Here is a 21,496-nt window from a genome sequence, read left to right as displayed (position 1 = left end):
TCAAAGCGACATACGGACTGGCCTATTTAAGACGGAGTGTCAATGAATAGGGAAGACCGGAGGAAGATTTTGAAGAAGGCTAGAGCCCACTCGGGGTTTTCGAACAAATGATTATGATGCTGCTGATATTTTTGTCCACAGGCTGCGTTTTTGTCATCTTTCTACCTGTGTTAGTGTCCGCGAATGCGTTACCATGGGGACGTTTGAAATGTGACGTCAGATAACGCAGCCCATGATCGGTTTCCGAGAACAAAACGAGAAAATAGCTCGTCCCGGCAAAATGTATTTGCCTCACTTGTGTAGTGAACGTCTTCTTTGGAGTTAATAACAGCTCACAGCAAACATAAGGGTTAGTATTGTTATTTGTCGTCGTTATTTGTATTGTCTGCCAGAATTGCCGGCTTTGATATTAACTACACCGCAGACATTTCAATTGTTATTCGTAATGAGTACTAACATCTTGCGAAATATTTGTGTGCAGATGCGGATAAAAGTTAGTTGTTTTGCGTATAGTAACTTTGCAGACGGAAGCAAATACCATGCGATGGAAGAACTTTTAGTAATGATTACTGGAGGCCGTACTCATTGAATTCGTAATGACTTTAAAACTAGGTTTGAAGCCCTTACCGTTCCGATCCACTTGGCACGTGAACTCTGTAATCTTTTACGTATGGATTAACATGACTGTGCGTGCATCATTTAACAAGTGAACGTCGCACAGACAATTAACACCTACTTGGATTGTTTTCGTTCCATTGAAATTCGCTCTAAAATGCTTTTGAAATTTATTCAGTTTTCTAAATTTAAATCTTTTTAGGATGCATACAGATGATAATTGACCAGAGCGATCCAAATTATTTCTTCCATCGGGGAAAGATTGGTTTCTCATTGGAGTCGAGGGCCAAGAAACCCTTCCTGGCACTACTTTTGAAAAGTAGTAGCAAATTTTTGTTGTGAAGATTGCATACGCCGTGTAATCTGGTGGTACTCGATGCCTCCATCATAAAGGCGATCGCCGTGATGATGGAGGCAACAGATGCCTCTGGAACGTCGTTAAATGTCTACCATACACACAGAAGTCACTCATTTTTATAGAAATCTTATATTTTTTCATTGCCTCAAACAATATTTATTCAGAAACGACAAATAACGACATAACATGCGCATATATAAATGTTTTTGAAATTCACAAAAATTATTATTCTTACATAGTTTTAAGATTCGTTCCTGCAACAGTTTGTAGCTGACAATTTTTGCTTATTTTGCGGCAGGGCTTTAAGGTCAGTAGTAGCGTTTGTGGCGTAAAGCAACAGCAGTCGAGGTAAGAACCACAATTTAAAAAAAAATATTTCGGAGTAAATAAACTAAAGGAGCTTGTTGTAACTAGTAAAAAATGAACAAATAATTTTGTGGGCCGATGTTGGGCCACGTTTTATAGGTTGTAAATGCAAGGTTTGAACACGCCTGAACGCACTTTACACAATAAAATTATGGTCTTAAAATCCGAACTGTTGTTATAGATCAGTGGTATTCAACCTCTTTTGTTCGCGTACCCCCAGATATAATTTCTCTTCAACTTTGTACCCCCAAAGTTGTTGGTGTATAATTCAAATTATACATAGTATATAATCTACATCTAAAATAAATTAAATAAATTACCGTTACTGATTATTCAGTGTTTATCATAAAATAATATATATATTTTAAAATTTCACGTACCCCCTAGGATGTGTTCGCGTACCCCAGGTTGAATACCACTGAAAATAGTCCTGAAAATAGTTACTGTCCTAGAAACTAACATTTCTTCTTATTCTAAGAACCACGAGCTTTGAACAGAAAACAACCAGATTTGACGTGTCTCTTATTTCACACAATATGAACGAGGTGATTGATTCTCGCGTTATTTTACGATTCTGTTTCAACTGCAGAGGTTACACTGTTGAATGAGATGGGGTTGGTTGTTTGGAATGAAGCAGCTGGAAGCCACCTCAAAGTTCTTTCCCCGCAGTCTTTGGGGAAAGCGATTCAAAACTGTTATACACGTCATGGTATTCGGTAACAAGGTTGCTTAGTCGCCTGCTAATTGCTTCCTCTGTAAAGTAATTCAGTTTAAAACAGTTTCCTTGTCTTTCGACAATTTTAATTTCATTGTAGTGGATGACTTGCATCTTGAAATCGAGATAGTGTGACGTAGTTCAGATGCTTAGTTGAAATCGACGAAGTTTTAATTGAACGCGTCTCCACATGAGTAGGCCACGTCCAAACGTTTCTTATTCACTTGTTGCATGCAGCGGACATGGCCGAGGTTTGTCAGTTCGTCACAAGTAAATGACCTTGCCTGACCTCCGTTGTGTTCTCTGTGTGTGGAGGATTGCCATGGTCCATGCGAGATTGACCACTGGGATACAAATTAAGGTCACTAGGAAGCAGCTTATTCTCGTAATGGCAAGGATTCTAAATGCCCTGTTACTGATGGAGACCGTTTTGTGGGCATTGCATTTCTCAACAAATAAATAGTAAGTTCGGAATTTGTTGGTATTGCTTAACGACGCTGTTTCTCAACTGCCGAAGTTGTAGCTTGTGGTGTGATGATTTTGATCCTAGAATAGGCATGGATTTAGAAAGAGGCGATTGTGGACGGTCTGAAGAGTCAATTCCGCGGTTAACCCGGAGAGAGACCTAGGATATTCGCGAAGAATATGCTTTGATGAAGGTCTCCAGAATACAAGAATGTTATTGCTGCTCGGTTTTAGCGCCGGCATTAGCTGACGTCAGTGGCGAGAAATGTTTATTGCTCTGGTACTAATTGAAAACGTCAGAATCCTGCCACGAACCACATTTTAACAACAGTAAGAAATTATTATGTCTTCATTCAAGAAAAATATTAATATTTGTATAAGAGATATGTATTAAATAAATGATGTTTTTATTTATTTTATGGAAGAGTCTGAGTTGTACTTTTAGATTTCGTTTCGTAAAAGTGGCCCGCGGTTTTGCGTACCAAGGGTTTGTCGCCACGGTCTTGTTCACATTGGGGGGGGGGGGGGGGGAGCCGTTGACCAAGAAAATGAATTAGCGGAAGGCGGTTGAGATTATTTTTTTCATTCCATAGTTCTTGCATGTGGAAGTCCTGCAACATTCATGTTCATCCTAACGGATTTTGTAAGACAAATTTATTCTTTCTGGACTCTTGGGTTTTTGGACCTTGTCAGTGCATGTTGTAATAAAATACACAACGTTAATGCACCTTAAGACGAAGACTGATACAGTCCTCGAAACGTTGTGTATTTTATAACGTCAAATGATGAACACGATCAAAAACCCAAGAATCCAGATTGTCAGAACCATTCAGAATTAAATTGATTCTTTCTTGAGGAACTGAGGTCGAGGTTATTGGTTTTTTGAGGAGAAAAACTAGATTTTTAAACAAATTCGTTATCACATTTTGATTTCAACTTCCAGCTTTGTCTCACGAATCGTAAAATAAATATTGTTTGCGTTTTTCTGGTTGTAGTATTGAAGGCCACTTCGTTTTACGTAAAAAATAAGATCACGACGCGTGAAAGTAAATGGAAGCTACATGGGTGAAAGTCATCACGTGACGCAGAATTGTTACAGTAAAATTCCTCCGCTGGTAACATTTTGTCGAAACAGAAGACTTCAGGCATGCGATCTCTTGCTGTTCACGTGGCTTGGTTCAGAAGAATTAGACCAGGGGTTCTGAACCCTCTGCCTGCCGATGTGTTTCGAGCGACCCGCGTGCAGGCTGTTTGTCGTAAAAGTGTGTCATCCTGGAAAGAGAAAAGTTTGTTAACGATGTCTTTATTTGGTAGTGCCTGTCACTGTGAGCAGCTGTTCACCTCAACGAACACAACGCACGAAATCTATAAATACATCACGTGGGCAAATTGCTGAGTTTCTGGATGTTAAAAATGCTTTGCTGTTATATTGACATCTGTCACATTTTAATCTGTATTGAACTTTCAAACTCTTGTGTGCTACGAAGTTGATATTAATACTGGTATTCCCTTCAACATTTAGACGTGCTCCTAGAGACGGATGCCTGGAAGTTCAGACTTCCCCTCAGCCGGCACGCGAGAGATGAATAATAAGCAGTTCCACGTGGAAGAAATATTGGAGATCTCAGCTTGTCCCTGAGTAGCCTTGGTGATGGTTGCGTGGGAACGACTTGTCATTCATTACGATGACGTCAGTTACTTATGTGTTGCCAGTTTTGTAGTTGAGGCAACGCCCAATCCAGTATACGAACCCAAAACAGCTACTTTGCCCACGTTGGCGTTCTTCCTGAACAATTAAAACGAAGTGATGGAAAGTTGCGGTATATAAACGTCTACCTAAAATGGACGTAATTATCTACACGTAAAATATGCAGTGTTTACAGTGTTTGACCTCTAAGACGTGTGCACACGGGAAGGTTACGAGCAGTTTTCGAGGGAAAAGACCTAGCAGGTTAGTGTAACGGTAACACTAGACTTGTATTCTGGATATATCCGTTTTCAAATCTTGGCGACGTTACTGGACGTCATGGTGGGCATATTTTTCACAGCTATTACGGGATAGCACCTTAAAATAGGCTTCGGTCGTTCCGTTTGGAATTTACATTTATTCACAATTCATAAATCTGTACTCCTCCCCCAGTATTGTCAGGGTGATTAAGTCGAGAAGAATGAGATGGGCTGGGCATGTAGCGCGCATGGATGGGGCAAGAGTGTGCACCGGGTATTGGTTGGGAAGCCTGAGGGGAAGAGATCGCTGGGGAGACCTAGACGTAGATGGGAGGATAATCTCAGGCGGGATCTATGGGAGATAGGAGTTGAAGGAGACTGGATTTTGTTGGCCCAGGACAGGGTCCGGTGGAGGGCTTTGGTTAATTCGGTGATGAACCTTCGGGTTCGGTAAGCCATCTAGTTAGTTAGTTAGTTAGTTAGTTTTGTGTTTCGATGGACGCAGTTGAGATATATAGCATCGTTAAGCAACCCAGGAATCAGTCGAAAGAAATAGCTTCCAGTCGATAGAGAACGCATTGGTTGAGTTGTCAGCGACCGTGTTAAGTGAAGAGAAAACGCTACCCATTTGCAATCGGGCGATGTCTGGTTATCACTAATATTTTCATGGTTTCATTAACCTCGTCTGGAAACGTAGGGGTTTATCTTGACCGCTTTCATCCTTTCAGAATCACCACACATAATATCGGTAATCTGACGCTAAAATCGCCGAAATTGATCCAGCGTCGTTAGAGTTTCAGCCTATATGAACAGTTAGTATTATGCTGCAGTGGTTGTCGAGTTCCGGCTTAGTTGACAGGCGCATTATGAACATTTCTTAATAAACCTAGTGTCTGCGTTATTATTACGTGTCACGTGGGACTGTTACCTGGACGAAGCTAAAACTGCTCAAGCAGTGCGAAGAAACGAAAGAGCTCATAATTCAAACACAGAAGATGACCGTCTTTTGGGTGTAGAAGTTTACCTGCACACGGCGACCCGTCGCATGAGAACCTCGGATCTCAATAGCTTTCGGTTAGTTATTTGCATGGTGATGTGAAACAGCCCAATTGGCCTCAGCAGAATGAAATACGATTCGGTAGACAAGGAATAGGATTTTAATTTGTAGTGCGCTTGAACCGAACGTAACTTGAGTTTTCATATTTGACGATAAAATGCATCAGTGATTATTATATATAAGTATTTATTTCTTGAAGGAGGGAGACAGGAAGTAAAGGAGAATCAAGGAAAGAAAAAAGGAAGAGAAGAAATAAACTTCCTTTTCTTCATCTGGAAAGTATTTATGTGAGAAATATTGCTCTTGGATCAGACGTTTAGAAATCCTGCTTACATTGTACGGCAAATTTCTTGAGACTTACAGCTGAAGGAGCGGTATTCTGGGCGCTACAAAACGGATTGCTAGGATATTGCCATAAAGGAAAATGCACCAAGATCTATTACATGTTAGTGCGGAATTAGGCGTGGAGGCAAACGGAGAAAACACCGAATACTGTCTGAGTGGAGAGTTGGCTCGACATTCAAACGCACAGATATTCTAATACGGGGCATAGACACATCTGGCGACTTCAGTTTCTAATTTTCTATCTTCCTAGTGTTTGTATCATTATTGTATCTTTGGTTTTTAATTGTTTATAAAGAATTTAGTGCACTGGTCACTGGAAACACACCACTAGTATCATGCAGAATGCTTCATCAGTGGTATCATTGTTGGTAAGGGGCATGTTTTTAGGACAGCTTTCAGTATGACGTCACGGCTTCAAGGTCGAGTCAGTTCTGCTGTATTTTCGTGCGTTGTCACCAGACTGCAGGACAGCATCGTGTAATAAATATTGATAATAACTCCTTCGAAAACATGGCAGTGGTTTATATACATGGGAATTGCTTCTAGCAGATCAAAATTGCATTCACGAAGACAATAAGAGCAAATTAAATTCAGAGAATGCTTGTTACCGCACAGTTTTGGAAACTTTTGTATATGAGTCCGTGTGAAAACAAAGATCAAAATGTTCAAAGCAGTAATTTTACCTGTCGTATTGTGTGGCTGTGAAACTTGGCCTGTCACATTAAAGGAACACATTGACATTCGCAAGAAACTGATCTTTTGTAATGTGAGACAAAAGGTGTAAAGAATACAATTATTTAAATTAATTTCTCATGGTTTTCTTATTGAATCGTAATGTACATTTCGCTAGTGGGTTATGTACAACAGTTAGTATTAATGTGTATTTTCTTTTAATTTCTAAAATTATGTTCGTTGAAACTGGAAACAAATTTGGCCCATAAGCATTTATTTATCCAGCTTCAATGTTATTGCGAGCATCGTGATCACATACCTTTCTCAGATAAGATAGAGGTATAATTGAGTTACACACAGCCATTGTTAAGAAATGTGGAAATCTTTGAACTGATTAGCAGTTGTTTCTCTTTCTACTGAATGGCGCTTTGTCAGCTGCATAATATTATAGTGTGAAACAGCAGACTGGTTCTTAGGTTATGGAGTGGAAAAGGTAAGTCACTCTGACGTAGTTAGTTGAGATCTTTCTCAAACCCTCTACATTCATATATATATTCTGTAGTCCCAGATTTGAACATGGGATTTTCCAAATAAGAAGCAGGGGTAATAACCTAAAAACTGTCGTCATTTGTCTCCTGTGACATCTTTTTTTTACTATAAAAATTTGTGATTCCTCGTTGTCTTCAACCAATTTGTCGTCAAAAAATGACGTCATCAACAATGCCAACAGATATTTGTTTACTCGGCATTGTTGTGGAACACAACAATGCCGTGTAAACAAATATCTGTTGGCATTGTTGAAGTCGACACAACAATGCCGAGTAAACAAATAACGCTTCACAGCAAGGAAATCAAAGAATATCAAGTCAGTCGCATTATCACTGCTCCAGAAGCAGCATGTCGCATTCTTAAAAATTGACTAACAGTTGTCCTAAAACATCAGGAAAGTGAAAGAAGACGTTATCAAGTATTTGAAGTACCAACTCCAACAACTTCAACAAGGTAAACTGATACGCATTCGATATATTACGATTACGAAAACTATTATGAAAACTGACTTTATGATCGATTTTAAGACGAAGATTTGCAGGGGTGGGGCTGTACGTAGAAAGTTGACTGACCAAGAACTGTTGACATCTGAACAGCGACGTAAAGAACTAAAACATCAGACATATTTAAGAAATAAAGAAAAGCGAAGGGAGACTTACATTGATAAACGAGACCATATTAACGACACATGTAGAAAAACAGACGAAGATTTGCAAGGGTGGGACTGGAAGTAGATAGTTGACTAACCAAGAACACTTGGGCTCGGAACAGCGACGTAAAGAACTAAAACATCAGACATACTTAACAAAAAATAGAAGAGGAAAAAAGAAGACTTGCAATGTTGGGGTTGGACGTAGATAGTTGACCAACCAAGAACTGTTGGCCTCTGATCAGCGACGTAAAGAAGTAAAATAACAGATTACAGGAAGCGCTCAGAAAGGATTAGCCATCGTTGTCGTCAAAAAAATGACGTCATCAAAAATATCACCTTATATTTGTTTATACACGGGGGTTAGTTTAGTGTCTTACTCAAGATTTTAAAACGCAACCAACCCCCTTCGGGGGGTTGGTCAAGTGTTTAAACCCCCCATTCGGGGGGGGGGGGTAGTTTAGTTTCTTACTCAGGGGTTAAAACACTTGGATGAGACACTAAACTAACTCCCCTTTGGGACTAACCAAGGTTGGTTGCGTTTTACAAACTTGACCAATCCCCCCTAGGAGCTCCGAAAGGAGCGCCCTGCTCTAGTTATTAAAATTTCGCTCTGTGTTACTGATACTTTAATGGTGGTGTTATTATTGTTGCTGTTGCCGTCGTCATTATGATAATATTTTTATCGTCACGAATGTCCATAAACCTATAAGATGGGTAAAGACTCAAGGCCAAAGGTAGAATTATAAAAGCATGGGGCAGATTATAAGAGGGAAAATGAAGAGACTCTGAAAAGAGGTTATTAGGCCACTAGGGGCAATGAGTTGCCAAAGACTGTGAAGGCAAATATTATTAATACTACTGCTGTTATTATCATGATTATCATTCAAGAATGTGAAGAATCCTACCAGTTTGGTTATTTTTTTTGAGTTTGAAGCATTTAATTAATAAAATCCAGAGACTGACTGATTCTTGTAGGATTCGAGGTTTTAATGGCGTTGAGTTTGAAGATGGTTGTCTTATGGGTTTTGCGCTGTGTAGTCTGGTAGAAGTTTACCGACGTTTCAGAAGTCCTTGCTGCCTCCATAATCAGGGCAATGACCGATTCTTGGTTTATGGCAGATATTATATGGCACCATACAGATTTGAATGTGATTATGGGTGTTCATCTGGAAGGAGAATGATGCGAATTTTCAGACACTGTTATGATATTTGCCTTGAAACTGAAAATTCTTAGTAAAGATAGTTGGTAACTTGGATGTGTTTTGAATGGGATACCTCTTGAATACAAAGCTGCATTGAGAATAGTACACCAACCTCTGCTGTGATTTATCTGATTAGCTTTATCAGTCAACATACTACCTAGTTAGAAGTCAGTCTTAGTTAAGTTGCAGATCATGGTGGCAACTTTTAATTTGCTTGTCTGTGAATATTATGTGAACGTACGCATATAACCCACAGTTTTAAGATTTTGATTTGCCTAAGTTGTTTTTAATACGTTCCTGCAGGGCATCACAACCAGGCGATGGTTCACCATACAAACCACAGCGCCAGTCAGCTGCTCCCAGTGGTGCTTCACCTCTGTCACCTGGTTCAGGGCGTGCAGGGGCTACCGGTTACCCTGGATATACGGGTGCCGCAGCCCGCGAAGCCACTGCTGCTGCAATGCGCTATGTACAACAGTCTCCATATGGTGGTGCCGTGCCCTACAGGGATAATCCTTACACCGTGCCCCGTAATCCGGTAAGCCACGTGACAAAACCATTTTTTTTAAATTATCTCTTGTGATGAGGTGAAAGCGGTCTCATGATATTGACGGGAAAATCAAGTAACCCAGAAAAAAAACCTGTCCTAGTGCCACTTAGTTCATCACAAACACTCACGTGGACTGCCCTGGGAGGGAAGCAAGGCCTCTGTTGTGAGAAGCTGGTCACTAATCACCAGACCTTTTACTAACCTCTCAGAAGCGCCCATGAAGCTCTGTGTCGTTAGAGCATGTACTGATATTGTTGCCCGAGTTTAGAAGATTTTCACCTTCCAGCCTTTTATGATGTGAAAATAGAACAGACACAAAAAATTAGAAATGAATGTGACAAATAATTAACTTCCTGATATGTTCGAGTAGATTTATATCTTCATCTGGAACTACTGTGTCAAGTGGAATGTTTCCACGTATTTTCCATTTCATCCTTATCATACTGTAATTTGATGTGTGTAGTTTGACGTTTTAACATTGATTTCTGTACACAGTTTTAGCTAGTAAGGATTTTAATTTATTTAAATGTTCACTTGGTCACCGTGTTTTTAACATTCACGCGTGAAAAATGTTTTACGTAGAATCTTTACGTATGTTTATGATCTGACCCTACATATAACATTTCATATGTGTAACTTCCATGTTGCATAAATTTTGTCATCGTATGGAGACAAATTAGATTTTGCTTTGCAATCACGTTTTTTCCTGTTCTGTAATAGTTTGACCTCACCAGAAGGTGTGTATTTTTGAAGATCTGTTAATACACTTATTTTCTGGTCCACATATTAAGTGGAACTAATGTTGCTGCCACTTCAATTATTTCTTCTCTGACTCTCCGGTCCGTATTCGGTCCATGGCCTCCTCAATTCTCCTCTTCCATTCGATCCTCTGTTAGGTCCGTCTGTCCGAGGCTTTGATCGAGGTTTCGAAACATCTTCCATTTTACGGTGCAAGGTTGTTAGCCTTGCGACCAACCCCCAACCTGGAGGACCAGGGTACCTGTCTTAGTCTGACCTCTCCCCTTCGACCAATCTAGCTAGAGAGGCCCTACCAGTAGCTCTTGGGGTCACTGAGGTACTCAAGCCCCACCACCACGACAAGGTGCAGGTACCATTAAGCGAAGACTTCAAATATTTGTACACCCATTTTTTTGGCATTATCGATGGTAATTAATTGGAATATACAACTGTATGGTGCGCTTTAGTGACGTGTCATACCAAGTTCATGAAAATAAACTAGTTTAAGTTCAAACGTTATCATGTACAGACAGTTGGACATGATGCGAAGCAACTGACTTTCATTACTTGAGAAGAAAAGTAAGCAAGTAAGTTAGCTTGTCTGTACAAACAGTTTATTACTCTGTGACTTCTTAAGCAGGTGGTTGAACGCCAACAACAGCAGCAGCAGCAGCAACAACATCAACAGCAGCAACAACAACCACAGGTAGAATATGGACGACCTGAAGGACCTCCACCCCAGTTGAGACCTCGCATCTCACTGCTTCCACCGCATACCACCGAGTACTTGGCTCTTCCTCGTACTAGGATACAGCAGTGAGTAGTTTCTGAATACGATTACAGAAGCAGTAAGAAGAGTTTAAGGTGGCTGTCTTCCGAGTCGTTCCGCCATGCAGTCTGGTAGAAGTTAACCGATGTTTCTCTGGTGTTTGCTGCCTCTGTCGTCAGTGCGATCACATCGATGATGGAGGCAGCGGACACCTCTGAAACATAGGTTAACATCTACTAGGCTGCATGGCGCAACAACTCGGAAGACAGCCATCTTCATACTTGCTGTTATGGGAACTTGAATTCTCATGTAAGGGTAGTTCTGATACCCAGAATAAATATTGGAAACTTGCTGCCTGTGTTCATGATGAGAGTCCACCACAGAATGAAACAGACTTGTAGTGCGTCATTTTACAGTTTACTCAATAGTGGTGTGTAACTAAGCACCAAGCCATTGCGTATATTAATGTGAGTAGTTAGCTTCAACACCCAACCACTTTAACCTCAAGGAAAGAACTGAGTACCCATCGGATTTGATTCGGAATCGGCCACATAGCAGACATTGTGACAAAGAGAAAAGTTCTACTGTGTTGGGAATTGAACCCTGGTCATCAGGCCTATTGGCAGTCGCCATACTGACTGGGCTACCATGGCTCTTTAACTGTGCGAACCTGCTGTTGTTTACATCAACCTACGTTGCGAATTAAATCAACTTCAGTAATCTGTTACCTTGTCAGTTTCGTGATTCCGAGCTTTGCACATTTGATATTGTTTAGAGATCACAGACTTGACCTACAGTGAAATTCAGGTGCAAGCAGAATTTTGTAAATTATCCGCACAGTGATTCCTTTACATTGTTTTTCTTCCTTTTTAAGAAGGAGGTTTGTTTCCTGTGGCTGAGGCATTAGCACAGAATCATATGCTTGGTGTGTAGCCTTCATGGTTCTTGATTATGTTTTAATGAGATTTTAATAGGATAATGGGACAAGTGATGTGGTGTTTTGCTGAGAGGGATTCATGTCTACTTAAGCAGTTAATATTCAGTGTTCACCATGCTATGAAATTCTTAGTCTGTTTTATATGTAAGAAAGTAAGTGATATTATCTTGGCATATTTATTTTGTTGAAGGTGTTCATTATATAGATAAAGGTCAGAGATATTTTGAAAGTTTTGTCTATCAAAGTAATTATTTTGGTATATTATCTTTCCGTGATTGTCTGTTTGTTACTTGATTTTTCATGACTTAAGTGGAATTAAGTGTAGACCATTTAGATAACCTTCTTTGTCACAGTGGTGAGCATGTACAGTGCCCCAAGTTACATGTCATGATAAATTACATTTTATGCCTCTGTTTGTATGCTCGGTTACATTTGAGTTTCAAATACACCTTCATTTACATCCATGATTGTAAGTATGCGTGATACCCGGATCCCATGTCTTTAGTGAACTTGGCACATTCTGATTTGATATTCTGTTTTGGTTCTTCAATATTTCTTTTACAGTTTGGTACATGACCTTTCTGAGTGTAGTGAATTAAATTTATTTATAACATCTGTATGTTGTGGTTGGTTCCCTGTGTAGAAAATTAAGGGAGTTGTTCCTATAAAAATTAAGTTTGAAGGCATTTTAGAATTCCTACTCATAAATTAAGGAAAACAAATAAATTAAAATATCACTGTCATTCCTGTGCCATTTTAACATTAGTTCTGTCATCAGGAATTAACAGACTTTGATAAGAATTTACCATAAAAATTATTTTCCTTGTGGTATATAACATTTGAGACATCTATATGTATTTTTGTGTTACTGTGTTGAATTTATTATTATGGTATTAATTTATGTTTGTAGATTTGTTTAACTGTAGACTGTGTAAAGTATGTTTTGTTTATTTTATTTAAATTAACTGTTGTTTCTGAAAGAAATGGTTTTCCATTACTATGGTTTAGAGTTCAAGGCTCATGTATTAGAGTGTGATAAACTGTGCATGAACCGAAGCTGACAAGCGACTTTGTCCTCGTCATACTGATAGCCGAAGTAGGAACTACATTTTGCTACAAATTACCTTATAGATTTGTCTCTCCCATTTGTAATATACATGTAAGTCTGCAGACTGTGTCAACGAACAATATCTTGTGTGCCTTGCAGGACGGAACAATATCGGGATGGCATGGTGCCTGCGTTGGTACCTGCTGGTGGTGCAGCTGTTCAGCTGGATTTGGGACCACCGATCAAAAAGATTCGTTTTGGTGAGCCAAAGCCCGAAGTTCAGCAACCGCTCAGAATCGATACAAGAGTAAGCATTGCAGTTAAAAGTTAACAGTAGACGTACATATTAGTAAGATACAAAACTAGTATTCATAGAAACCACGGAACTGAGTGATCGATTATGGCAAAAAGTAAAACTAAAAAAATGCCACCACAGAAGTACAAAATGGACAGCGAGAGTCTGGTTATAAACATTTGTTTTCGTGATTAAACTTTTGCTTGTGGACTGTGGTCTTCTAGGTTAAGATTTCACATACTCTTGTAGGATGTTGCTTCTGTCCTAAAGATACGCATTGTGTTCCTCTGAAATCTTGGTAATTGCCTGTAGCGTCATGGTGCAAAAGTTCGATACGTATGTTTTCACAATCATGTAAACCTCAAATGTTGGATGCAGAGTGTTTAATTTAGCTGAAATTTGGTGGCTGCTTAACTACCTGCTATTTTCAAATGATGTTAATGGTGTCTGTCCTTATTACGTCTGGATTTTGGATCAGCTGAAGCAGCTCCTGTCTGTACAGAAGCATTATCATGCGACTCTATAAAAAGACTGCTGTGTTCCTTGTTTTAACATTTGGCTTTGTGAGGAAACTTACAACTTGCATTCTGCCCTTGCGTCTCGTTATCATCTTATCTGTCTGTATTTAAGGTCATAGTTGTTATCTGTAATGTTTGTGTTTCATTATCATCATTTTCATAATAATATTGGTATGAATTTTCCATTCCTCATATTTTTAAATTATTGTGGAACATATACCCTATGCAAAATAAAAGAGGCGGAAGGAATTTTTGCTCTGTTTATTATTGTCTGATTATTTACGTAATGAAAGATAGGGGTTCGATATATTATTTTAAGAATATGTGGTTACTGATATAGACTTAAAAATTGGTTTCAGTTGAACCATCATGGTTTCTTCTTGAGAACCCATTCAGGGAGGTGCATGAGTCAATCTGTCAATCTTCTAGCCCCTCAGCCTCCCTTTTAAAATGTAGACTGATATTTTAGATACTTACTAGTGAAACTCTGAGCCATATTAAGAACATGCCATTAAGGAACAATGCATCTTGGTATATTCTAACTCCGTATTATCATTAATGCTAATAGTACTCCCTTGTAATATCCTGAGGCAGAACTTAATTGCGTCTGCATTAATTACGTCGCCTCGTCACCATCTTCCATTTTCCACTTACTTATTTATACATGATGCCACCATTATTACATTATTATATTATTATTATTATTATACATTCTTTTCGATCCACACATCTCAAAAGAACGTTAGATTGGCCGTTCATGATCACAGATGGACGATACGTAGATGGGCGAGCAATGCTAGTGACATTCAGAGAAGTGTAATAGTTATTGAGGATGTTAAGATGGAGTAATCAATACATTCAAGTTGAAAACAGTAGTTATATAATTCTAAGGGAATGGCATAATGTTATAATATATTTTTGACGTAAATACGTCTATAAGGAAGGGTCATTCGGCAAAAAAGGGAAACGAAAAAGTGTAACTTCTTTGTTATGTTACCTAGGAAACCTCATCTGTTTACTCAGCATTGTTGTTACCTAGGAAACGTCTTCTGTTTACCTATAAAACATTACATTACCTTACCTTACATTACCTTACATTACATTTCATTACATTTCATTACATTAAATTCAGCTACCACAGACCCATTTTAAGCGTAACTAATTCAAGTTGATTAAGCAATATCTTAATCAAACTTATCTCAGTTGTAAAGCATGTATAAAGGAACTATTTAGAATAAAGCCAATATATAAACTTCCTTTCCGTAAAGACGTATTTACGTCAAATTCTCCGGAACCGTGGTTCCACTATCACTTTTTGTTACTTAAGTTCAAAGCGAGACACACAGGAGTTACTGTTTGGTTTTTCATGTTTTGGTGTCTGTAATTTTTGTCTTTGTATCAGATAATCGGATATTGTTTTTCTTTTGATTCCCAGCTCACTCTTTTAGTAATTAAATATTTCATGTCGGAATTAAAATACCTTCAGATCTAATAATATGTACCATGTCGGTGATGAGTACAGTCCATATTGTCTTTTTTAGATGACCAGTGTAAAGAGGCCCATCCACGTACGAGTCTGGCTTGCGAGTCCGGCTCGGCTCGGGTTCCATTGAGCCAAACTCGTTTATGTGTGGGGTGTCACGAGCCGAGTCTGCTATGCATGTGTGGTGAAATATATCCGAGCCTGGCTCACGAGTCAAGCTCGCCGAGCCAGACTCGCAAGTCAGACTCGTACGTGGATGGGCCGCTTAACAAACATTACTTGAACCAGTCTACCCTGTCTACCCTGCAGTGCCCTTGACTTGGCCGAAATGTCCACCAGCTTTACCACTTTACTTTGACACTACACAAAAGTAATGCTTCTTACGTGCATGGTAGAACTGTTTGGAGCCGATAGTTTTCTCAGTAGGTTGGAAGGAGTGAACTTTGTTTACCCCCAATCCATGAACAAGGCTTTGGGCATGACCTCATCATTCATATTTTAATTGAAACATCACATTTTGTTGCAGTTATTTTAGCTGAAGCTCAAAGTTTATTGTCCATATGAGTTCTCAAGTAGCTTTCTGCTAACTCTGCAGTCATAAAAAAATAGAAGGGCGAAGGTGCCCTTATGATTTCAAAGCCAGATAAATGCAGGATTGAAAGGATTGATATCGAATGTGTTGATCCTCTTGTGAGAACCAAGAAGGCCAAATGGTTTAGTTAGAATTGTATGGCGCAGTGGTCCCCAACCTTTTTGTGCCTATGGGCACATTTGAGAGTTTATGAGATCATGGCGGGCACCGACCAATTAACAAAGCCAAATTTTCTTTTCTCTGGACAAATAAGATATGGACACCAAATAATACAAAAAACAACACGACGTTTAAGTACAATTATTATTACTCAAGCGGGGAGTTAGTGTGATGTTTGACTCTGCATTTCATCGGCCAGTTTTTCAAATTTGGGAGTGTAGGATGATGTTGCTGCTCGCAATCAATCGTCAAGTTGAGATCTGTGCTTTGATTTTATAATGTTCATGGTTGAATGGCCTTCATTATTCAGTATAACCTCTTTCCGTAACAACGCGGGCACCCAAAAAGGCCTTGGCGGACGCCATGACACCCGCGGGCACCGCGTTGGGGACCACTGGTGTACAGATTGTTTTTGAATATGGGTCTGCTGTTTCCCCATAGCAGGGGCGGTTGGCAAGTTGGGCACCCCTTAACATTTGCTGGCCTCCACATAATAAGCAAACAGGCTTACACTTCTGAGTATGGGAAGCCCCTGCCAAATTCAGAACACTTTGGTGGTCTCTGTGGAAGGTTGCAGGGCCCTCCTATTTTTTTAATTTTGCTGATTGGTTTTGGAATCTGTGGGACCATTGCATGTCTCCCACAACAGATGAACATTTCCCTTCTCTTGGCAGTGACTTCCCACTCTTTTTTGTTTATACAGCCTCTCTTTTTTTCTCTTCTCTGAAGGTCAGTAGTAGCATTTTCCCTTCTACCAAGGATTCCTATTCACTCCCCCCCTCCTCTATTCTGCAGCAGACTGTGTTGGTTAGCATTCATAAATCATGCAACACAGCAGAAAACACTGAGGCATGATACAGTATAATTTTTATTTACATTAGAATGGGGCCTTTTCAGCAGATATTATATGTAAGCTTTGGCAACATTGCATTTGTTTTCTGTTGACCTAGGAAGAAAGTATTTCTTTGTAATTATGTAGCTTTGTGGCCCGAATAGTTATTTTTCAACAGTTTCATCTGTGAAGAATTGTTTCTCAGACAGTTCCATCTGTGGTGAAAGTATATTTAAGAACAATATTTATTTAAAAGTAAAATGAGATTGCCAAGTTGCAGCATTTGCATGGAGGAACCAAGGAATACCGCAGATATTCGCAGTCAGGTTAGCTGGTCGCTAGGCTAAGATTTGAACTAGACTGTCAAACACTGCTGTTGGTTGAAAGTTACGAGTTTGTTTTGTTGTTTACGAACAGTTTAAAAAGTAGAGATTGATTATTTTTATGCAAGAAATTGCTTGGTTTTTAAGTAAAGTAAAAACAATCTTATTTTTACTGCTGTTTGACATTAATAGGAAGGGCGTACTATTGAAATTTTCTTGTGTTTTTTCTGTTTGAGACAAAAATGACTCTACACTTTGCCCTATTGGGCTCCACAATATTTAAATGTTTTGAAGTACAGGTTAGGTTGGAATATATGCTGTTCTTATTAAGATGACTGTATATGGCATTGGCTAGAACTGGGTTGCATTTGTGTCTGATTTAAAATTTGACTACAAGATGCAAACTTGTTTTCAGGAGGTGGCTGTCTTCTGGGTTGTTGCGTTATATAGTCTGACAGTTTCCCTGATGAAGGTAGCATCACCTCTGAAATGCCAGTAAACTTCTTCCAAACCACACGGCACAATAACCCAGCAGACGGTCATCTTCATACTTGCTGCTGTAAAACTTTTTTAAGAAGGTGATTATATCAGTTTATTTGTACCAGTTCGACCATGTAGTTCCCAAGTGAAATATGTTTATATTTGGTCGCAGGAGCAGCCTGCATACAACCCACAAGTGGAAGCCATCTCGCCAACATTGCCACCTGACTCGATGCAGGCAGACGCTGACTTTCGAGCTACCAAGGATGAGCTGCTACAGCAGATCGGGAAGGTGGACCGTGAGATCGCAAAAGCCGAATCACAGATCTCAAAACTGAAGAAGAAACAGCAGGAGTTGGAGGAAGCTGCAAGCAAACCATCAATAAAAAAGGAAGAAGAAGAGATAGCGCAGCCAAAACACCAGAGCCCTGCTCAGAAGATCTATGCTGATAATAGGGTAAGTACTAAGACAAGGAATGAATTTTGTCGCGAGGCCCTCGGATCTCACTTATATATGTTACTGAGACCCTAAATTGTTATCATTTAAATCAGAACACAATCAGGAGAAGATGGAGTGTTGTGAATGCTTTTAACATAAGGTGTTGTGTAGCTGGTTTAAAATTAATCCAGAATATTGACCATGCCATGTTACAAAATGTAAAAATGGCACTGGCCTGTTTAATTTTTTATAAAAAATGAAACTAAATGGAGTGGAATGAAAATTCCAGGTCAGACATATTTTTTTGATGTAAATACGTCTATGAGGAAGGGTCATTCGGCAAAAAAGTGTAACGAAAAAGGGGAACGAAAAAATGTAAGATGGTTACCTAGGAAACATCATCTGTTTATTGATAAACAGATGACGTTTCCTAATTAACCATTGTTGTTTATTTGTCAACAAATAAACAGATGAAGTTTGTTAGGTAACCATTGTTGTTTATTTGTTGATAAACAGATGACATTTCCTAGGTAACCACCTTACATTACGTTACATTACATTACCTTACCTTATCTTACCTTACATTGAATTGAATTGAATTGAATTGAATTGAATTGAATTACATTACCTTACTTTACATTACATTACATTACCTTACCTTACATTATATTCAGCTACCACAGACCCATCTTAAGCGTAACTAATTGAAGTTGAATAAGCAATGTTTTAATCAAACTTATCTCAATTGTAAAGCATGTATAAAGGAAATATTTAGAATAAAGCCAATATATAAACTTCCTTTCCGTATAGACGTATTTATGTCAAATTCTCCGGAACCGTGGTTCCACTGACAACTTTTTTTTTTGGCTATATCCTGACCATAATCTGCAGTTGATTGAAGAGTTATTTAAGAAATGTAATTTACAAATGAATTATGTGGGGTCCGCATTGGCCGCACAGGTCTTGTGCTGCTTGGTCTCAAGGACCTTGGGTTCAAATCCCATTCAAGCCATGGATGTTGTTCTGTGTTGTGCTGTCCTGTGTACAGGTAGAGGCCTTGCGACGGGCCAATCCCTCGTCCAAGGAGTCCTACCGAACGTCCATAGATCAAGCCAACTGAAAAAGGTTGGGGATCAGTAAAGGGTACCGGGAAATGTACAAACATCGTTATGCCGGAAAAAGAAGAAGAAATTAATTATGTTAATGTGATTTTATTTTGTTTCAGAAAAAGGCCCAAGAAGCACATTCATTGTTAGAGAAATTGGGACCTAAAGTTGATCTGGTGAGTCATACACACATTGTTTTTAAGAGAGCAATTGTTGATGGTCCACACTAAATTTTCATTCTTTTGTTGAAGGTTACTTGTATAACTGGTAGCATGTAATATTGGAGTGTATAATTTCAAAGTAGTGATGAAAATTTTAGATGATGTTATTTCTGTTTTTTGTGTGTTTAATTCAGCTTATACTGCTTTTTTCAGCCTCTTTACAATCAGCCTTCAGATACAGCAGTCTATCATGAAAATAAAAGAAGGTATGTTGAATTCAATATTGCTGTAAACATTTGTTTTGAAGTAGCCATTGCACTGGACAGTTACGAAATCGTAAGTTGTAATTCAGGTTTCAGGCGATTGAGAGATTTGTGCATAATTTACATGCATCCAAATTTGAAGGAACTCTTTAAGATTCAATGATTTTATTGTAGGGATAACAAGAATTCAAGGTTTCTAAAATATCTACTTTACCTCAGACCAACAAGCAATAATAATAATGATGGAGGAAATGATAAGCAAGGACAGTCGGAGGCAGCATGACTTGGAAATGGACAAGTAACATGAACTACAGGCTATTCAAATATTCACTGTGCAATTAACTACAATCTGTCAGTATTGCCATTGCTGCAGCTTCATACTGCTCGAGCCTGTACCAGTGTTGCCAAGTTGTACATTACTACCCAACCTATTCCAGCTTAACGATGGCAGACATCTTTGCAACTGACCATTGCTCATAACTGCAACTGCACAGTGACTTTTTGAATGCACTGTATATAGAGAGGGGTCCGCAGTGGCCGCGCATTCTGAGGCGTGGGCCTTGTGCCGCTTGGTCGCTGGGACCATGGGTTCGAATCTCACTCAAGCCATGGACGTTTATCTGCATTTTTCTGTGTACAGGTGGAGGCCTTGAGACGGGCTGATCCCTCGTCCAAGGAGTCCTACTGAATGTCTACAGATCAAGCGAATGAAAAGTTGGGACCCGCAGTGCTCAGGCACTTGAAGAATGGGTCGTTCCCAATGTCCAGTATATAGAGAATTTATTACTGATCCTTTTTAGCACCCTTGTTTCATATTCCGGGTAGGACTGGCTAGCCTTGCTAAGATTTCCCGTAGTATTCCTCCGTCTCTTTGGGCATGTAATTCCAGGATGGCGCCTTAAATTGGGCCATAAATGGTTCCTTCCGCATCCTTTCCAATTTATTATTCATTAATCATCTTTTCATTGATGCAGTATTATCTGACCTGTTGACGGTATTGCTAAATAAACTGTGAAATAATACCTACAGTTTTTAAAGTTGAAACTAAAGGGAAGCCTGTTGCGATATCGCTATTTTACATGTACACCAACACGCGCCTTGTGGGTTGTGGTCTCAATGTTCCACTTCTAATTTTATGTATTTTTCGGTCACCAGTTTTGTCCTATGTCATTTTAGTAAGATACAAAATTGTTAATTGGTCTTGTGCGCAGGAATTTAACATTCAAGAGAAGGTTGATGGAGTATTTCAAGCGGAAACACTCGGACCGCGAGAGCCGGGAGAAGTACCTGACTGCCACATACTCAAAACTTATGCAAGAATGGCTTAGAAAAGTTGAGAAAGTGGAAGCATCGCAGAAACGCAAAGTGAAGGAAGCCAAGAATCGAGAATTTTTTGAAAAGGTGTTCCCCGAGCTGAGAAAGCAACGGGAAGATCGAGAAAGGTTCAATCGTGTCGGCGCACGCATCAAGAGTGAGGCAGATCTGGAAGAAATAATGGATGGGCTTCAGGAGCAAGAGGTACTGAGTTTACAATGTAGATTGTAAATATGGAAGATGGAAAGAAATGACATAAAGCCTATAAGATAAGCAAGCAGACTTTATCTGTTCTATTAAGTTCTTGTTTCTTTAAGCTGCAAATTATTCATTGTTCTTGGATACAGCAATTTGTAACCCATTTGTCTGCAGTTGGAATGGACTGTACTAGGTGTCCTTTGTGGAAGGCACTGTTAATTATTCGGTTCTTTTCTACTTCATATCTCGCTGCCATAGGGAATCTCGTACCATGTATGAGTCTCCAGAATGCAGGATGACCTGTTTTTTTTCTAATGTTGATTTGGCTGACCGTTTTATAGTGTCCAA

The 21,496-nt window shown here is 39.2% G+C and overlaps 1 protein-coding gene across 3 annotated transcripts in view; it reads left to right on the top strand.

Moving 5' to 3' along the window:
• Positions 1 to 21,496, top strand: part of Smr (nuclear receptor corepressor smrter) — a 182,436-nt gene that overhangs the window by 104,964 nt on the left and 55,976 nt on the right. For 2 of the 3 annotated variants that reach the window (XM_087345662.1, XM_087345661.1), the window contains 7 exons: positions 9,247 to 9,481; positions 10,869 to 11,047; positions 13,145 to 13,292; positions 17,840 to 18,124; positions 19,332 to 19,388; positions 19,587 to 19,639; positions 20,848 to 21,154. In XM_087345662.1, coding sequence (XP_087201788.1) covers positions 9,247 to 9,481; positions 10,869 to 11,047; positions 13,145 to 13,292; positions 17,840 to 18,124; positions 19,332 to 19,388; positions 19,587 to 19,639; positions 20,848 to 21,154 — 1,264 coding nt within the window. The remainder of the gene's footprint in view (positions 1 to 9,246; positions 9,482 to 10,868; positions 11,048 to 13,144; positions 13,293 to 17,839; positions 18,125 to 19,331; positions 19,389 to 19,586; positions 19,640 to 20,847; positions 21,155 to 21,496) is intronic. The other variant, XM_022057929.2, reaches the window with a different exon arrangement.

The sequence above is a fragment of the Zootermopsis nevadensis genome, unplaced genomic scaffold (genome assembly GCF_977971745.1).
Source record: "Zootermopsis nevadensis isolate Lab colony 2312 unplaced genomic scaffold, Znev_1.0 Znev_ptg000009l, whole genome shotgun sequence".
NCBI lineage: Eukaryota > Metazoa > Arthropoda > Insecta > Blattodea > Termopsidae > Zootermopsis > Zootermopsis nevadensis.
Note: the sequence above shows the minus strand (reverse complement) of the source record. Positions and strands in the feature narration are given on the sequence as shown.